Source organism: Myripristis murdjan, chromosome 22 (assembly GCF_902150065.1).
Source record: "Myripristis murdjan chromosome 22, fMyrMur1.1, whole genome shotgun sequence".
NCBI classification, from domain to species: Eukaryota; Metazoa; Chordata; class Actinopteri; order Holocentriformes; family Holocentridae; genus Myripristis; species Myripristis murdjan.
Genome location: NC_044001.1, coordinates 9,559,496 through 9,574,064, shown reverse-complemented (window position 1 = coordinate 9,574,064; position 14,569 = coordinate 9,559,496). Strand labels below are relative to the sequence as shown.

Here is a 14,569-nt window from a genome sequence, read left to right as displayed (position 1 = left end):
GGAAAGTGAGGTTAAGGCATTCCACTGTCATTTTCTTTTCCACTTGCTTTAAGAAAAAGATTTCAAAACTTCAAAATAAGACTTTCTAAACTCATTTTTATCATATTCCTATAGGCTATTGTCATATTTCCCTCAACATTTCAATGAATGTTTTGTGTTTTTTTTTCTTTGTTTTACATTCAGTGATGCTTGAATGAATCCCAAAAGTCAGTCAAGTTTCAACCCCAACACTGTTGTTATGTAATATCAATCCCTCACATATTCAATTGGATATTCTGTTGTTGACTGAACACCAAACTCCTCAAGAGGGACTGACCTTTTATGGGGCTTAACAAAAGGGGTCCGTGGTTTTGTTTTGTGCTTTGAAGATTAGACACCCTATACCTGACACACATATACTCTCTTTGTCTTGGGTTCTCTTGGGTTTAGTCACTGATTTGCTGTCATTACTGGATGTTCCAGGTGTTTTCTGAAAGTGGTAATTTGATGGTACCCTTTCAAAAAAAAAAAAAAAAAAAAAAAGCTCCCAAGGGCTAGGAAAGCTTTTTTCTTGTCAGAGTTGTGTAAATCTATCCATGATGTTTTTTTTTTTTTTTTCTCCTGATTTTATCCTCCTCAGAATAACTGGAATCAAGCATGCAAATGTACTGTCTTCATGTATGCACTTCTCTAACTTTGCGCTTTAGATCCATGTCATGGAAGAAAAGCTGAAATCTGCAAACATACAAACCAGCGAATCGGAGAGCTCATTGTATAGAAAGTATCAGGACCTGACCAATCAAGTTCAAGAAAAAGATGCTGCGATAAAGAGATTAGAGATGCAGCTGGAAAAACAGGTATGGTGCCTGTAGATACGGAGCAGAAATGTCCATTTATGTTCATGAAATCTAGGTTGTAATAATGTGCAAACCCTGTTTTCTCTGAGCGCAGATCTTAGTCAGAGCCCAGGAGGCAAAAATCATTGAGGAGAAAGCTGCCAAGATTAAAGACTGGGTCACTTTCAAGCTTAGAGAGGTAAGCTCAGACATGTATATTTAAACCCCTGACTAAAGAAAGAGCCTTGTGGAAAGCCTTCACCCGGCTCAGAGACATTCTGTTCCCACCGAAACAAACTGTTTTGTTGATTTGCGGTCAAAGAGTGAATATAAACAGATTTCCCGATGCCTGGTCATCTATGGTACCAATTGATGTCATATGTAACTGTTTATGCGTTGGTGTGGTCAGACGAAAACATGTGTCCGAAAGTAGTTTTTTAGGCACTTAAAATGCTATGAAATTTGTCAGCGACCTCCAATGTGCTTTCAAAATTGTCTGATGAGGCTGAAAGACGTTTAACCTTCATGCAGCTCACACACAAGTTTTAATGACGATCAGCTTTCAGTAAAAGAGAGGAAAAGTACAACCGCAAACCTGCCTTTACATGTTATTGCCTGCATCAATAATGACACAAATGCGTGCGAACTTGCCTTTGTGTTGTGTTTTTTTTTTTTTTTTTTTTTCATTAAATTGTCTTGTGTGCTGTGATGCAGATGGAGCAGGAGAACCAGCAGCTGAAAATGGCCAACATGAAGCAGACAGAGCAGATACAGTTGTTACAGGACAAACTGCAAGGTGATATATTGAGGATTGGGTGCTCACATTTGTCAAGCATTTCAGAGCAGACTGCTAGACAATAATTGGTTTGCATTTGAGTTCATATTATACGATTATATTACGCAATTTTTCATTTTAGTCTTCTTTTTTCATGTTTTTCAATTCTAACATCTATGCACTTTTGCTTTAACCGTTGCGTTGCTTCATGCTGGCTGCTTGTAATATTGGCAACCTTGAAATTTAAAGGTGCACTATGCAAACTTGCCGAGGGTCAATTAAAGTGAGAATGTTTAGGCTGACAGGAACTAGCAGGTAATCAATCACCGAGTGAAAAGGATGAAAGCATCATGTAGACTGAACCACCAAATTGCATGCTTATTTTTGCATAGAGCGCCATTAAACATAAACTACTGCTATACTCATTGTAAGTCATCCTTTGTTACAGCATTTTGCAGTTTTTTTTTTAATTGTTTGTCAGCAGCAGCACAATTTAGAGGCGACTTGGGAATGAATGCGCTCCTTATCATGTATTTCTAGAACTTGTGTGGCAACATCTCTTTCTCCTCCAGTTCTTTTAGAGAAACCTTCGTCCTCTGGATCCCCCACCACCTCCCCTGTGATGGATACCCACCTGGTGCCCAGCAGCCCGCTCTACCCTCCCAGCTGCCCAGGCACACCACCTGCACAAGATGAGAGCTGGAGACAGCCGGGTCCCCGTGGGAACGCCTCTAATATTAAGACCTCACCAACAGGTGTGCTGAGCTCGACTCATGTTATTTTCAGATGGACAGTGGGAAGCTTTTGAACTAGTGGGTGTGTTGTTAATTCATGCTGGGCAGTGGCCCATCACATGACTGGGCAAAACCAGCAAGTGTGGAGGAAACTCTGTGACATGAGAGACTTAAACGACTTTTGGATGGCTGCACACACCAAAATGCACCTATTGTTTTCAAAATTTCACTATGGCCACTGCTAATTAGTGTTGGATGTAATGTTTTTTTGCAGTGTATTAGGATACTCAAGTTACCTATTTATGGTCGCTAATAACTTTAATGTTTACATACTGCTATCAACGCTTGCAAAGTGTTCTTAGTTGTTTTTCAAATTTAGAAAGCTACTTAAAATCTTCCTTCATATTTTTTGTTAGTGCCGATTAAAGAAAAAAGTAAAAATTTTGTAGCATGTTAAGTAGGCAACATACTGAAAAAAAATCAATAAGATTGTCTTAGTGTTTTAAAGTACACTAAGACATTATTTTTAATCATCAATAATTGTTATTAGCGTTATTGGTTACAGTATGAGGTAAATAATAAAGGGTGCTATCTACGTTGAAAAGTAACTTTCCCAAACACTGCTCCTTATAGTATCACCATTTATGCTCAAAAGATTGATAGTTTAGAGGAGAACAATAGATTGGAGCTCCCAGTAAATGTAGTGAAAAATGTATTTGAGTGCACAAAACATACCCTAACACCAGCATTAAAAACTCAAAATAAGACTTGGGGATCCTGCCACTTGACATTTTCTCCTCCGTGGAGTAAATGTGACCAGACTGTACTTCTGTCTCTTCTCAGATGTGAAAAGGACTCCTGAACAGGCCAGTAAAGGGATATCCCAGGGAGACCTTGTAGCCCACAATGCCCTCTCCCATAGTCGGGTCAGGGAGCGTCCCAGCAGCCCCATGTCCACCAGCAGTCCCGAGCTCCCGGTGGGCCCACTGCCTCCCACAAGGGAGAGGCCCGAAGGTCGGGCTGGGGGTTCAGACCGAGACAACTCCTCTGACGAACTCAACAGCAAGTTCCGCTCCCAGTGCCTTCACTCTTCCTCATCCTCTTCATCTTCATCCTCGGCTTACGAGATGGCCCACGGACCCAGCACCCCTGACACTCTGATTGGCGTCACACCCAAAAGCCCGCTTCTATCCCGCTCTCCCTCCACCAACCATCCATTCCTGACTCTTCCCCAGCCTCTGGCTAACCAGTCAGGTACCAGCATGACCTTACCCAAGGTACGGACTCCGCTGACCCCCCGGGACAGCATCCAGCTGGTGAAGAAGCATTACAGCCAGCCCCAGCCCAGCCTGGACAGACTTCACCACCTCAACGTCAACATAGACATCATGACCCCCTCCTCGACGTCTTCCACCCTCCAGAGCGCTGGCACTACCACCTCGCCCTTCGCCCAGGTCGTGGAGGAGACGGACATTGATGACGGGTTGCCTGACAGCATGGAGGGGGTGGTGGAGGGGCCGGGATCAGAGGAGCCACCCAATGACGGAGTCTCCTTTGTGGGGCTTGCAGAGGAACTGGAGCGGTTAGATCCGGAGGTGCTGAAGCCACCAACTCCTCCCCTACATCGCTTCCCTTCCTGGGTATGATCGACTAGCATTGTCAAATCTGCTTTGGGTTTGTGGCTGTATTACTCAGTACCAAGACATCAGACATTAACTGAGGCAAATGACCCAGTCTCTGTTGTTGTGTGAAAAAGTTTAAAGCCCATGTTTTGACTTCAATTCATGAATTATAGGCTTTTCTGTGGGTTGAGAAAAGTGGAAATTCTTTCAAAACCCACTAGATAAACTCAAAAGCACACTGTCATCTTGCTAAAAATAAGACTGCTTTTCTAGTTTTTGAGATGCTGACATTTTGGAGATGCATGGTTTTCACCCGATAGCGATGCTCACACTTTCATCACTACTATATAAAAAGAGGCTAATAATATAAACAACAACAACAATAATAATAATAATAATAACAATCGAAATTATTTTTATGCCATTATTAGAGTCAGATACTCACTTATGCAACATGACAAGAGCCACAGGACATAACAAGCTTAAAACACTATCAACACAGCACGTTCATATATTTATCAGATAGCACATGCACACATTTAACAACATGATAACATTAGAGAAGATAGAGGATAGTAGATAGCACATGATGAAACTCTTAACATTTATTTCGGTTTATTCCACAATATGAAAAAAGGAGTTATTTTTTCAATGAATGTGCAAGCGGAAGCTGTCTGGGAGAATCCTTCTGACTTTGCCAATCTCTGCAGGAGAGTCGGATCTATGCTGTGGCCAAGTCAGGAATGAGAGTATCAGAGGCCAGTCCTGGAGCCAGAGTCCCGGGACGAGGTGAGTACCCTGCAGGGAGAAACAAGACACCAGCCATCCTCTCGCTCTCCCCTAACAAACATAATTGCTCTGTTAAAGTGAGGCATTCACCTTCAGGTCTTTCTTGAGTTCAAAACATTTAAATTTCATTCAGTGTAATCCTGGTGATTAGACATTTAGGTAAGGAAGAATGCACTGCATAAGCTCTTTTTTCATGTTTTAACTGGTGCCTCATCCTGTGTGTGTGTTTTGTGTGTGTGTGTGTGTGTGTGTGTGTGTGTATGGGTGATGGTGGTTGGGGTGGTTGGGGAGATGAGTCAGCGCTGTGAAGTGACTTGTCATTCAGCTGATGCTTAAGCTACTGTGGTGGATCAGGCTGGTTGGTTTGGATCTGTCATTGCTGCCTTTGATGTCACTTCCTCTCACCTGAGGCTCCAAACACCTGTGCAGGTGTGGGCTCCTCTCGGGGAGGCTTTCAAGATCCCCCCCTTTTAAAGAGCCAAGGAAGAGTGGGAGGGAGAGGCTGCTTTTTAATCAGCTGTGATGAAAGGATGGGGCCATGGTGTAATTACCACTACGCTTTTTCTGCCCCGACATCATCCATTTTGTCAGGATGCAGACGGTGGGATTTGACAGCACCCACAATATTGAATTTAGTGAGTGCCAGGTATATGCAACTGGCTGCCAAGGCTCTGTTTGGGATTAAGTCATAGCTTACTTTCAGTCCCGTTTCCTCCTGTGGCTCTGCTTTAGGTGTGTCTGCTGTTGACACGTTTTACACTCTGGCTGGGTTTGGTTTAATAAACACCAGCTTTACTTTGTTTGCGCTAAAGACCAGTGAAGAGTTTGTGCTCCTGGAGTCCACCTACCGGATGCTTATAACCAGAAGAAATTGAATTACAGTGCAGCAGCCCTCTACTGATTATTTTTCCATCTGCTTTTGAATAAACGCTCGCATGTTTATGTTGCAGGGTCCAGCTTACCCCAGTATCCAGCAGCAGGTCCATTCACACACTTGATCTATAAGAATATCAATGTGCCTGTGTATACAACACTGAAAGGGGTAAGTGAAGCCGTCTGTGTTGTGTTAGTTGTCTTTTTGGTTTATTGTGTATCCTGATCTGCACTTCTCTTCTAGCTTCTCTGCTAAATTTTACATTGCAGTGCATTTTATGTTGCTTCAGATGTATGTTTTACTCTTCAGATAATTTTACACCCTTATTTTTCTACAATTCTCACAAAAATATTGACATTGGTATCTGCTATTATGGCAGGAAAGATCAGATATTGGTATCATCTGAAAAACACATTAGTGCATCCTTAGTTAGAGGAATATTAATCATTATCAAATAAGTTGCACATCTGTGTGGTCTTTTGTCATGCCTAATTCTTTCCCCTTCTGTCCATGTGTGTGTGTGTCTCTGTGTATATATGTGTGCATGTGTGTGTGTGTGTATTAGAAAGCCACTCAGATCAGCAGTGTGCCTCTGCCTGATGACGACTCCGGCTCGGAGGATGACAGCAGCTCTCTGGCCAGCTTACGGACCTCCACCCTCAGCCCCGACAGGAAGGGCAGCATCCCCGGGAGCCCACGCGCCGTCAAGAGAGGTGAGGCGTGCAGACGGCGGCACAGCGTGAACAGAAACTCAATCAGACTCGGCTCTGTGTGTGTCATATTAAAGGGAAAAATCAACCCAAAAAAACATTAGTGTTAAATAGATATCAGCCCCTTACGATTAAAAAAACAAGGTGACAAGGGTTTCTTTCTAGGCTTACTTTTGAGCTAACATTCAAGATTTGTACAAGGACAAATCCCATGTAGAACAAGCAGAGATACCAAATTCTCCTCAGTAAGTAAAGTTCTGGGAAATGTAGGAAATCACTACCTGAAGTAGAAGCAGGCGAGGCAGGTTGGCAGAAAGTAAGCGCTCCAACAACATGAATTACAGCGCTGCACTGATATTCAACACTGACAGCTGCACAAAAAAAATAACCTTTGGATATAGATTTATGATATCTAACAGTGGAAGATCATCAGAGAGTGGATTTTCACTTTAATCGCTAACAGCTCTCTGTCTTGAACCGCCTGCTGTTTTCTTGGCCACAAATCTCAAATCCACTCAAATCCTTGGTGTGTTTTTATTCCCTGTGTGCTGCTCCTCACACCACGTCGGCTGTCTTACCTGCTTCTGTTGTTCTGTTACTCTGCCGCTCTGCAGGCGTCTCCATGTCCTCCATCAGCTCAGAGAGCGACTACGCTATTCCCCCAGACGCCTACTCCCTGGACAGTGACTACTCCGAGCCTGAACACAAAGTCCAGCGGACGTCTTCCTACTCCTGTGAGAGCACCGGGCCTGTGAGTCGAGTTTCCTCTCTGTGGCGGAGGCCTCAGGCTGTCACTTCCACTGAATTACTTAACATACAAATTAAAATAAACTAAAATGAACCTAAGAATTGCTGTTTCGGCCTATGAAGATGCATTTTTAGAGGAGTCAAAAATATCTTCATAGGTCAAAGAAGGTATTTTAAAATATTTTTAAGATAAATATTGAGAATTTTGTGCATTAGCATCACGTTTAGCTTTCATATACACTATATTACCAAAAGTATTCGCTCACCTGCCTTTACTCATACTATGAACTGAAGTGCCATCCCATTCCTAACCCATAGAGTTCAATATGATGTCGGTCCACCTTTTGCAGCTATTACAGCTTCAACTCTTCTGGGAAGACTGTCCACAAGGTTGAGGAGAGTGTTTATAGGAATTTTTGACCATTCTTCCAAAAGCGCATTGGTGAGGTCACACACTGATGTTGGTCGAGAAGGCCTGGCTCTCAGTCTCCGCTCTAATTCATCCCAAAGGTGTTCTATCGGGTTCAGGTCAGGACTCTGTGCAGGCCAGTCAAGTTCATCCACACCAGACTCTGTCATCCATGTCTTTATGGACCTTGCTTTGTGCACTGGTGCACAGTCATGTTGGAAGAGGAAGGGGCCCGCTCCAAACTGTTCCCACAAGGTTGGGAGCATGGAATTGTCCAAAATGTTTTGGTATCCTGAAGCATTCAAAGTTCCTTTCACTGGAACTAAGGGGCCAAGCCCAGCTCCTGAAAAACAACCCCACACCATAATTCCTCCTCCACCAAATTTCACAGTCGGCACAATGCAGTCTGAAATGTACCGTTCTCCTGGCAACCTCCAAACCCAGACTCGTCCATCAGATTGCCAGATGGAAAAGCGTGATTCATCACTCCAGAGAACGCGTCTCCACTGCTCTAGAGGCCAGTGGCGGCGTGCTTTACACCATTGCATCTGACGCTTTGCATTGCACTTGGTGATGTGTGGCTTGGCTGCAGCTGCTCGGCCATGGAAACCCATTCCATGAAGCTCTCTGCGTACTGTACTTGGGCTAATCTGAAGGTCACATGAAGTTTGTAGCTCTGTAGCAATTGACTGTGCAGAAAGTCGGCGACCTCTTTGCACTATGCGCTTCAGCATCCGCTGACCCCTCTCCGTCACTTTACGTGGCCTACCACTTCATGGCTGAGTTGCTGTTGTTCCCAAACGCTTCCATTTTGTTATAATAGAGCTGACAGTTGACTGTGGAATATTTAGGAGCGAGGAAATTTCACGACTGGATTTGTTGCACAGGTGGCATCCTATGACAGTTCCACGCTGGAATTCACTGAGCTCCTGAGAGCGGCCCATTCTTTCACAAATGTCTTGTTTCACAGTCTGCATGCCTGAGTGCTTCATTTTATACACCTGTGGCCAGGCCAAGTGATTAGGACACCTGATTCTGATCATTTGAATGGGTGAGCGAATACTTTTGGTAATATAGTGTAGTTGGACTGGTCAGTTTGCTAGAAATTTTTTAATTGATGAATCAAAATCATTTGCAAGTTGAAATCAATGCATCACTACAGATACAATTCAGTTCTTTATAATACATAAATCACTGACACTGATCAAATGTGACTCAAAGATGTCTTTTTTTAGTGCAAACCACTCATTTACCACAGAGCAGAAGAGTAATTTCTTACTCTTAGTTTATTTATTTGCACATATAAAAATTATTAAAAGAGCAAATGATAACTTGTAAAAAAACAAACAAACAAACAAAACAAAACAAAAGAAACACAAAGAAACCAAAGATTGTGTTGAATTTCTGTATTTGGCCCAGTTGTGTTGACTTAATGTTTTGTGTGTGTGTGTGTGTGTGCAGGAGATGCTGGAGAAGTCAGGCTACCTGCTGAAGATGGGCAGCCGGGTGAAGGCCTGGAAACGTCGCTGGTTCATCCTGAGGAACGGAGAAATCCTCTACTACAAATCTCCCGTGAGTCGGCCTCGTTGTCAACCTGCCGGCCCGCTTCCTTCCAAGGATTTGTTGTTTCCGCAGAAAACATTGCACGAATATTTCTCAATTTGGTGTGTTTACATGTGGGCGGCTGCAGCGGCAGGCACAAGCGGCGCACTCTAAGCACCTTGCCACTGCCAGTGTTTACAACTCGATGCAAAAAGGATATAATATAGTGCCTCCGCGACCGCTCAGACATCAGGCGGGCCGAAGAAAGTCTCTCACCGGGATCAGTGCTGTTTATGTCCGTCTCTTGATTCTGTGTACAGACATGAACAGAAATAAATGACCCTTGTCTGTTTGTGTGTGTTTTTGGGGTTGTGTATCATCTGTCTTCAGAGTGACGTGATCAGGAAGCCTCAGGGCCAGATGGAGCTGAACTCTTCCTGTCGCATCGCACGCGGCGAAGGTGCACAGACGTTTCAAGTGAGTAGCGCATACAGACATTCCTGAGAGAAAAAAATAAGTTGAATTTACAAGGGATTCGGATAAGGACACAACAATGGGCTTTTGTGCTTAAGGATATTGAATCACACAGTAAATATAATCTTTGTCATCATCTCTGACTATCTTCCGTAGAATTTGATAAACAGAACTGAAATGGTAGTCAAGTCCTTATTATAGACCTGCAATCTGTCTCACATAGGGAATATAGTAAAACCGCAATTGCATTGACCGTGACAGTTGTGAGGGTGAATGCAGCTGCACACACACTCATGCACAAACACACCAATACTCTTCGCATAGCATTGCATCACAGTGGATCTTTGCATACCAGAGAAGCGGCTTAAGATGACATCAGGTGTGGCGTTGCCTTGGAATGTTTTCCCGGCTCTGTGGCCGCTGATTCAGATCTCCCCCCCGATGCGATGATGCTATCTCTCCCTCGGCTTTGCCTCGCATTTTTCCCATATTTCTCTCCTCTTCCCAATCAGTTGATTACAGAGAAGAAGACTTTCTACTTGACCGCGGACTCGCCCAACATTCTGGAGGAGTGGATCAGGGTCCTGCAGAACATACTCAAAGTGCAGGCCAGCAGCCCCGTTACCGTGGAAACCACCGCCAAGCCCACCGTGAGAGGCTGGCTGACAAAGGTAAGGGTTTATGACTTATGATATCATTCCAGTAGCCCTCATCTACAATTATTAGATAGATAACGGACCCCAATGGCTCACCTGTTAGAGGACAACTTTCTCTTTCTCAAATATCACTATGAAGTAAAGAAGAAATGCCAAACAAGTCTAATTTAATACATAAATATTAGCTATTTGAATAGATAGATATTTATTTGAATTGGCTTTGCTGATATCACGGAAAGTCTCTCGCCTGCAGTTTGAAGTGCACTGCGCATTTTATTTGGTTTTGAACTGTCTGTTACTGCCATGCAGGAATTCAAAATTTCCGTGAATCTGTACCACTTCCATTGCCGAATTGCTGGAGGTATGGATTAGTCAGGCTTTCTCTCCAAACTGCATGCCAGAAATATCTCATTCTCCGGCAGGGGAAGCTTTAACCTCCTCATTCAAACTGCAATAGAAGTGTCTGTCGTTGGAAAGGAGGAGGGGAGGGGAGGTGGGGGGGGGGCTTGACAAGAGAGCTCTCAGGCAGATTCTTGGAAACCTCCTTCACGTTGGGACACGGCTATAAAGGCCAGGGCTGCTGCAGGAATGCTACAGGGAGAGCGAGTCAGCAGTCACAAAGGGGAATCAGAGCGGGGATGGACGGCGGTGCTGTTTTCATTTGGCAGGAATCTGTTTGCTTGGGAAACCAGTGATTAACTCCCGTGACCAGTTTGAATTTTCAGATTGTTTGTGAGGTCGCTGGAGGGCGGCTCTAATGGTTTGCAGGCATACCTGTAGACTCCCGGGACATCTGCTGGTCAGATTTGGAAGTTAGTAATTTCCTGACCAGCTTCTGTCAGTCTTTCTAATAAAAATGTTGGATCTGTGTGTCCAAGAATATAGAAATACAGTCCTTTATATACACCTGTACTACACTATAGTCTGGAAGAGTGTGAATCTTTGGCTTCAATCCATGATTCACTAGTTGGTAATTTGATTTAAGAAGTTTGTAAGCTGATACCAGTCAGCGATTCAGTGCAGTACTTGCAGCCAAAATGTTACATCTGTCAAATCAACCTGCAAAAATGCACGACTACGTTTTTTCTTCTGAATGTGGGAAAAAAAAAAAAACAAAGAACACAATTACTTAAACATGATTTGTAAAAACAAATAACAGCTGCCAAAAGCTACAATTTATAATATTCTTTGAAATCATTTCTCTCTTACTTCTGTGAGATTACACCTTTTATATGAAGCGTGAAAGATTTGATTCAAGCATTTCATATCAATTCAGGCCGAAGTCAGAGCGATTCTCTCTATTCAGTTCGACTGCTGATTCAACTGCATTGAATGAATTGCTACATGATTACTATAGTCAGACAGTTTTAGAGTTTTCCTTCAACTTCTTTGTCTGATTCTTTGTGTTTCAGGTCAAACACGGGCACTCCAAGCTGGTGTGGTGCTCTTTGGTCGGCAAAGTCTTCTACTACTACCGGAACCAGGAAGATAAGGTTCATACAGCAAGCCTCTCCGCACCTAGACATGCCCTCATCTGCTTTTCCTGTTGTCTGTTGTCATTTGATAGCTATTAATTTGATAGATGACATTTTAATCAGTACAATATTTGACCAAGAAATGAATGTTAGTGAGTTGAGGTAACAAGAGGAAGGTGTAATGAAGTACTGTATCTGATGCAGCTCCCTCTGGGCCAGCTGCGGATGCGTGAGGCGTCCGTGCAGGAGGTGGACCGCTCCTGTGACTCGGATGAGGACTATGAGGCGGGGAGTCGAGGCTTCCTCTCCTCCCACTGCACCTTGGTGGTCCAGCCCAGGGAGCAGAGCCCCACGTACCTGCTCATCGGCACCAAGCAGGAGAAGGTACTCGAGTTAGCAGTGTTTATCTCATGGTGTTGGATTTAGACCTGGACCAGACTGTATCTGCAGGTTTGGACAAGTCTGCACTGCAGAATCTTTGCTTTTTCTCCTTGTTTTTGTATCTCTTTAAGTTTGGGTAGGGCCACTTTATTGACTTGCCAGTATATCAGGCTGTGGTCTGCCTTTTTTTTTTTAATATGGATATGGATATTAGGCAAGGCAAGGAAGGCAAGTTTATTTATATAGCACAATTCAACGCAAGGTAATTCAAAGTGCTTTACAGAAACATTAAAAGCAACAAGACACAATTTAAAACAATAAAAACAGTCAATAAAAAAGGGAAATAGAAATTTAGAATGATAGCGATAATAAATACATACAATACAGTAACATAAAATAACAACAGGCTCAGTACACTGCCTGAGCTAGACGGCCAAGGGCCCAGGGCGTGATAGGCCTTATCACCCCTGCGGCTCCTTGCCACCAAAAAGTGAACTAGACAAAATTTGAGTTTAAATTCAAAACCGGCTCTGTCAGAGATTTCAGCTAGGATCTCTTGTCCCTGGCTCTGAACCATCTTGAATTTGGTTGGTCAGGTCTGTTTTTTTTTTTTTTTTTTTTTGTCTTCCCTCTCCCTCATGAAAGAGGTTCTTGCTCTTGAACTGTTTGCCAATATTTTTACAGATATTGCCAAACAGTAATTTTGATACTGTTTGGCAATATCTCTCTCATCTTTTTATTCTGCACTTATAATAGTCATTTCATTAAAAAGATATATAACCTAGCAGTAGTTTTTGGTTGTTTTTTTGGGGCAAAGTGTCAAATTTAAAGATATTCAGTAGTGCCATAAAATGATAGACATCAGCACCTTCAGTTAAAAAAAAAAAGAGTGGAAATGAGGCCGGTCATTCAGCTTGCACATTAATGTTTTATGTTTTTCTCCTCAGGACACATGGCTGTACCACCTGACAGTGGCAGCGGGCAGCAGTGCAAATTTCAAGGTGGGCACAGAGTATGAGCAGCTGATTGGTAAACTCCTGGACACAGAGGCAGACCCAGGTGAGTGACCCTTACTCCTCAGTAAATAAAATGTCTTTATCAGTCCCTTGTGATGCACTGTTTCATCTTATTTTTATGCAAAGCACTGTGATAGACAAGCTTTGTTAATAGAGCTTAAAAAAATAAATGCGATTTTAATTCACCCGGCACAGTTTCCCCACAGTGGTTTCAACTTTAAGATCTCCTTAGCCGAGATATAAATACTAGGATAACACAGTGTTGAGGGAAGTTACTTTGAAAAGTAATTCTTTTTGTTGTGCAATTCAAAAGTGATTTTTTTTTTTCCCCCACTCCCGTTCCCATTCTAACTTGTCAGCAGAGCACTTTTGTGTCAAGCTTCTCAAAAATATGATGTGGCAATATGGCCTGTGCTGCCAAGTGTGTTGTTGATCATGCTTTTAAAACGCAATGCAAGACTTTTGCTCTGTTTTTATTACAGCAAGCCAGCTTCAAGCATACTTAAATCGTTTTTTCCAGTTAGAAGTGTGTTATCTGCACAAGACAATGCTAGATTTTCAAGTTTTTTCTACTTTTTTCCCTCTAAATTTGCACTAAAAATATGAAAGGTTAATTTATAAAGCTCAACAAGTATAGTACATGTATTATAAACTCGCAGAGTTCCTGTGTACATGGATACAAACATAGTAAGTAGCATGATACATGTTATTTTGATCCTTACAGACTTCTTCCAGACTGCAGACAGTGTTTATGACCAGTGAGTGAATGTTTGTCAGCTGTTGGGTCACTATCGTTTTGAAACCTAATCCTTCTGTTTGTGTGTGTATGTTTGTGCGTGTGTGTGTGTGTGTTTCTCTTCCTCTTTTCCAGAATCGGCCTTGTGGAAGAGCGAAGCGTTGTGCTTCTGTAAGGAGGGTCTGCGCTCCCCTCTCACCACTCTTCCCTCTGAAGCTCTGCAGACCGAGGCTCTCAAGCTTTTCAAGGTCAGCCTCTACACCTCTCACCTCTCCCTCTCTCTCTCTCTCTCTCTCGCATTTGTTCCATTCTACTTCTCTTTGCTCTTTCCTCTTCCTTTCATCTCTTTGTCTTCCTCCAAATCCCTTTTTCCTTCTCTCTGACCTACATTCCTGTCTGCCTCTCTCGCTGTGAGGGTCCTCTGTCTGCTCGAGGCATCATCCATCCCCATCCCGTTCTGTCCCCGCTGCAGCCCCCTCTCGTCCCCTCCTTGTCCTGGATGCGCTCCATGCCCTTCTTCTTCTCAACTATCCTGCCTGAAACGGATCAAAGACTCAGGGACGGGGGCCTCCAGCTCATTAAATGTGTGGAAGAGAGATAATGGCCTTGATTATCTGCTCTGATTGAGGCTAACCATTGCTCTGGTTTACAGCTCATGTGAAAGGAGCCCCTTTAAAAGGAGACCTGGGAGGTCAGGGCCCTCAGAAACTGGCAGCAATGGATATAGAGGGCTGGGGAGGAGGGAGAAAGGAGAATAGGGATAAAGGGTAAGGAGAGCAGAGCAGGAGGAGGGACCTTGATCTTGAAGATGGAA

General features: G+C 43.3%; 1 protein-coding gene across 1 annotated transcript in view; it reads left to right on the top strand.

Moving 5' to 3' along the window:
- Positions 1 to 14,569, top strand: part of plekhh1 (pleckstrin homology domain containing, family H (with MyTH4 domain) member 1) — a 37,434-nt gene that overhangs the window by 14,394 nt on the left and 8,471 nt on the right. The window contains exons 4-19 of the mRNA XM_030045268.1: positions 687 to 836; positions 931 to 1,014; positions 1,530 to 1,611; positions 2,163 to 2,345; positions 3,168 to 3,964; positions 4,657 to 4,735; positions 5,686 to 5,777; positions 6,175 to 6,322; positions 6,934 to 7,070; positions 8,937 to 9,047; positions 9,408 to 9,494; positions 10,004 to 10,162; positions 11,560 to 11,640; positions 11,827 to 12,006; positions 12,951 to 13,062; positions 13,891 to 14,003. Of these exons, the coding sequence (XP_029901128.1) occupies positions 687 to 836; positions 931 to 1,014; positions 1,530 to 1,611; positions 2,163 to 2,345; positions 3,168 to 3,964; positions 4,657 to 4,735; positions 5,686 to 5,777; positions 6,175 to 6,322; positions 6,934 to 7,070; positions 8,937 to 9,047; positions 9,408 to 9,494; positions 10,004 to 10,162; positions 11,560 to 11,640; positions 11,827 to 12,006; positions 12,951 to 13,062; positions 13,891 to 14,003 (2,595 nt within the window). The remainder of the gene's footprint in view (positions 1 to 686; positions 837 to 930; positions 1,015 to 1,529; positions 1,612 to 2,162; positions 2,346 to 3,167; positions 3,965 to 4,656; positions 4,736 to 5,685; positions 5,778 to 6,174; positions 6,323 to 6,933; positions 7,071 to 8,936; positions 9,048 to 9,407; positions 9,495 to 10,003; positions 10,163 to 11,559; positions 11,641 to 11,826; positions 12,007 to 12,950; positions 13,063 to 13,890; positions 14,004 to 14,569) is intronic.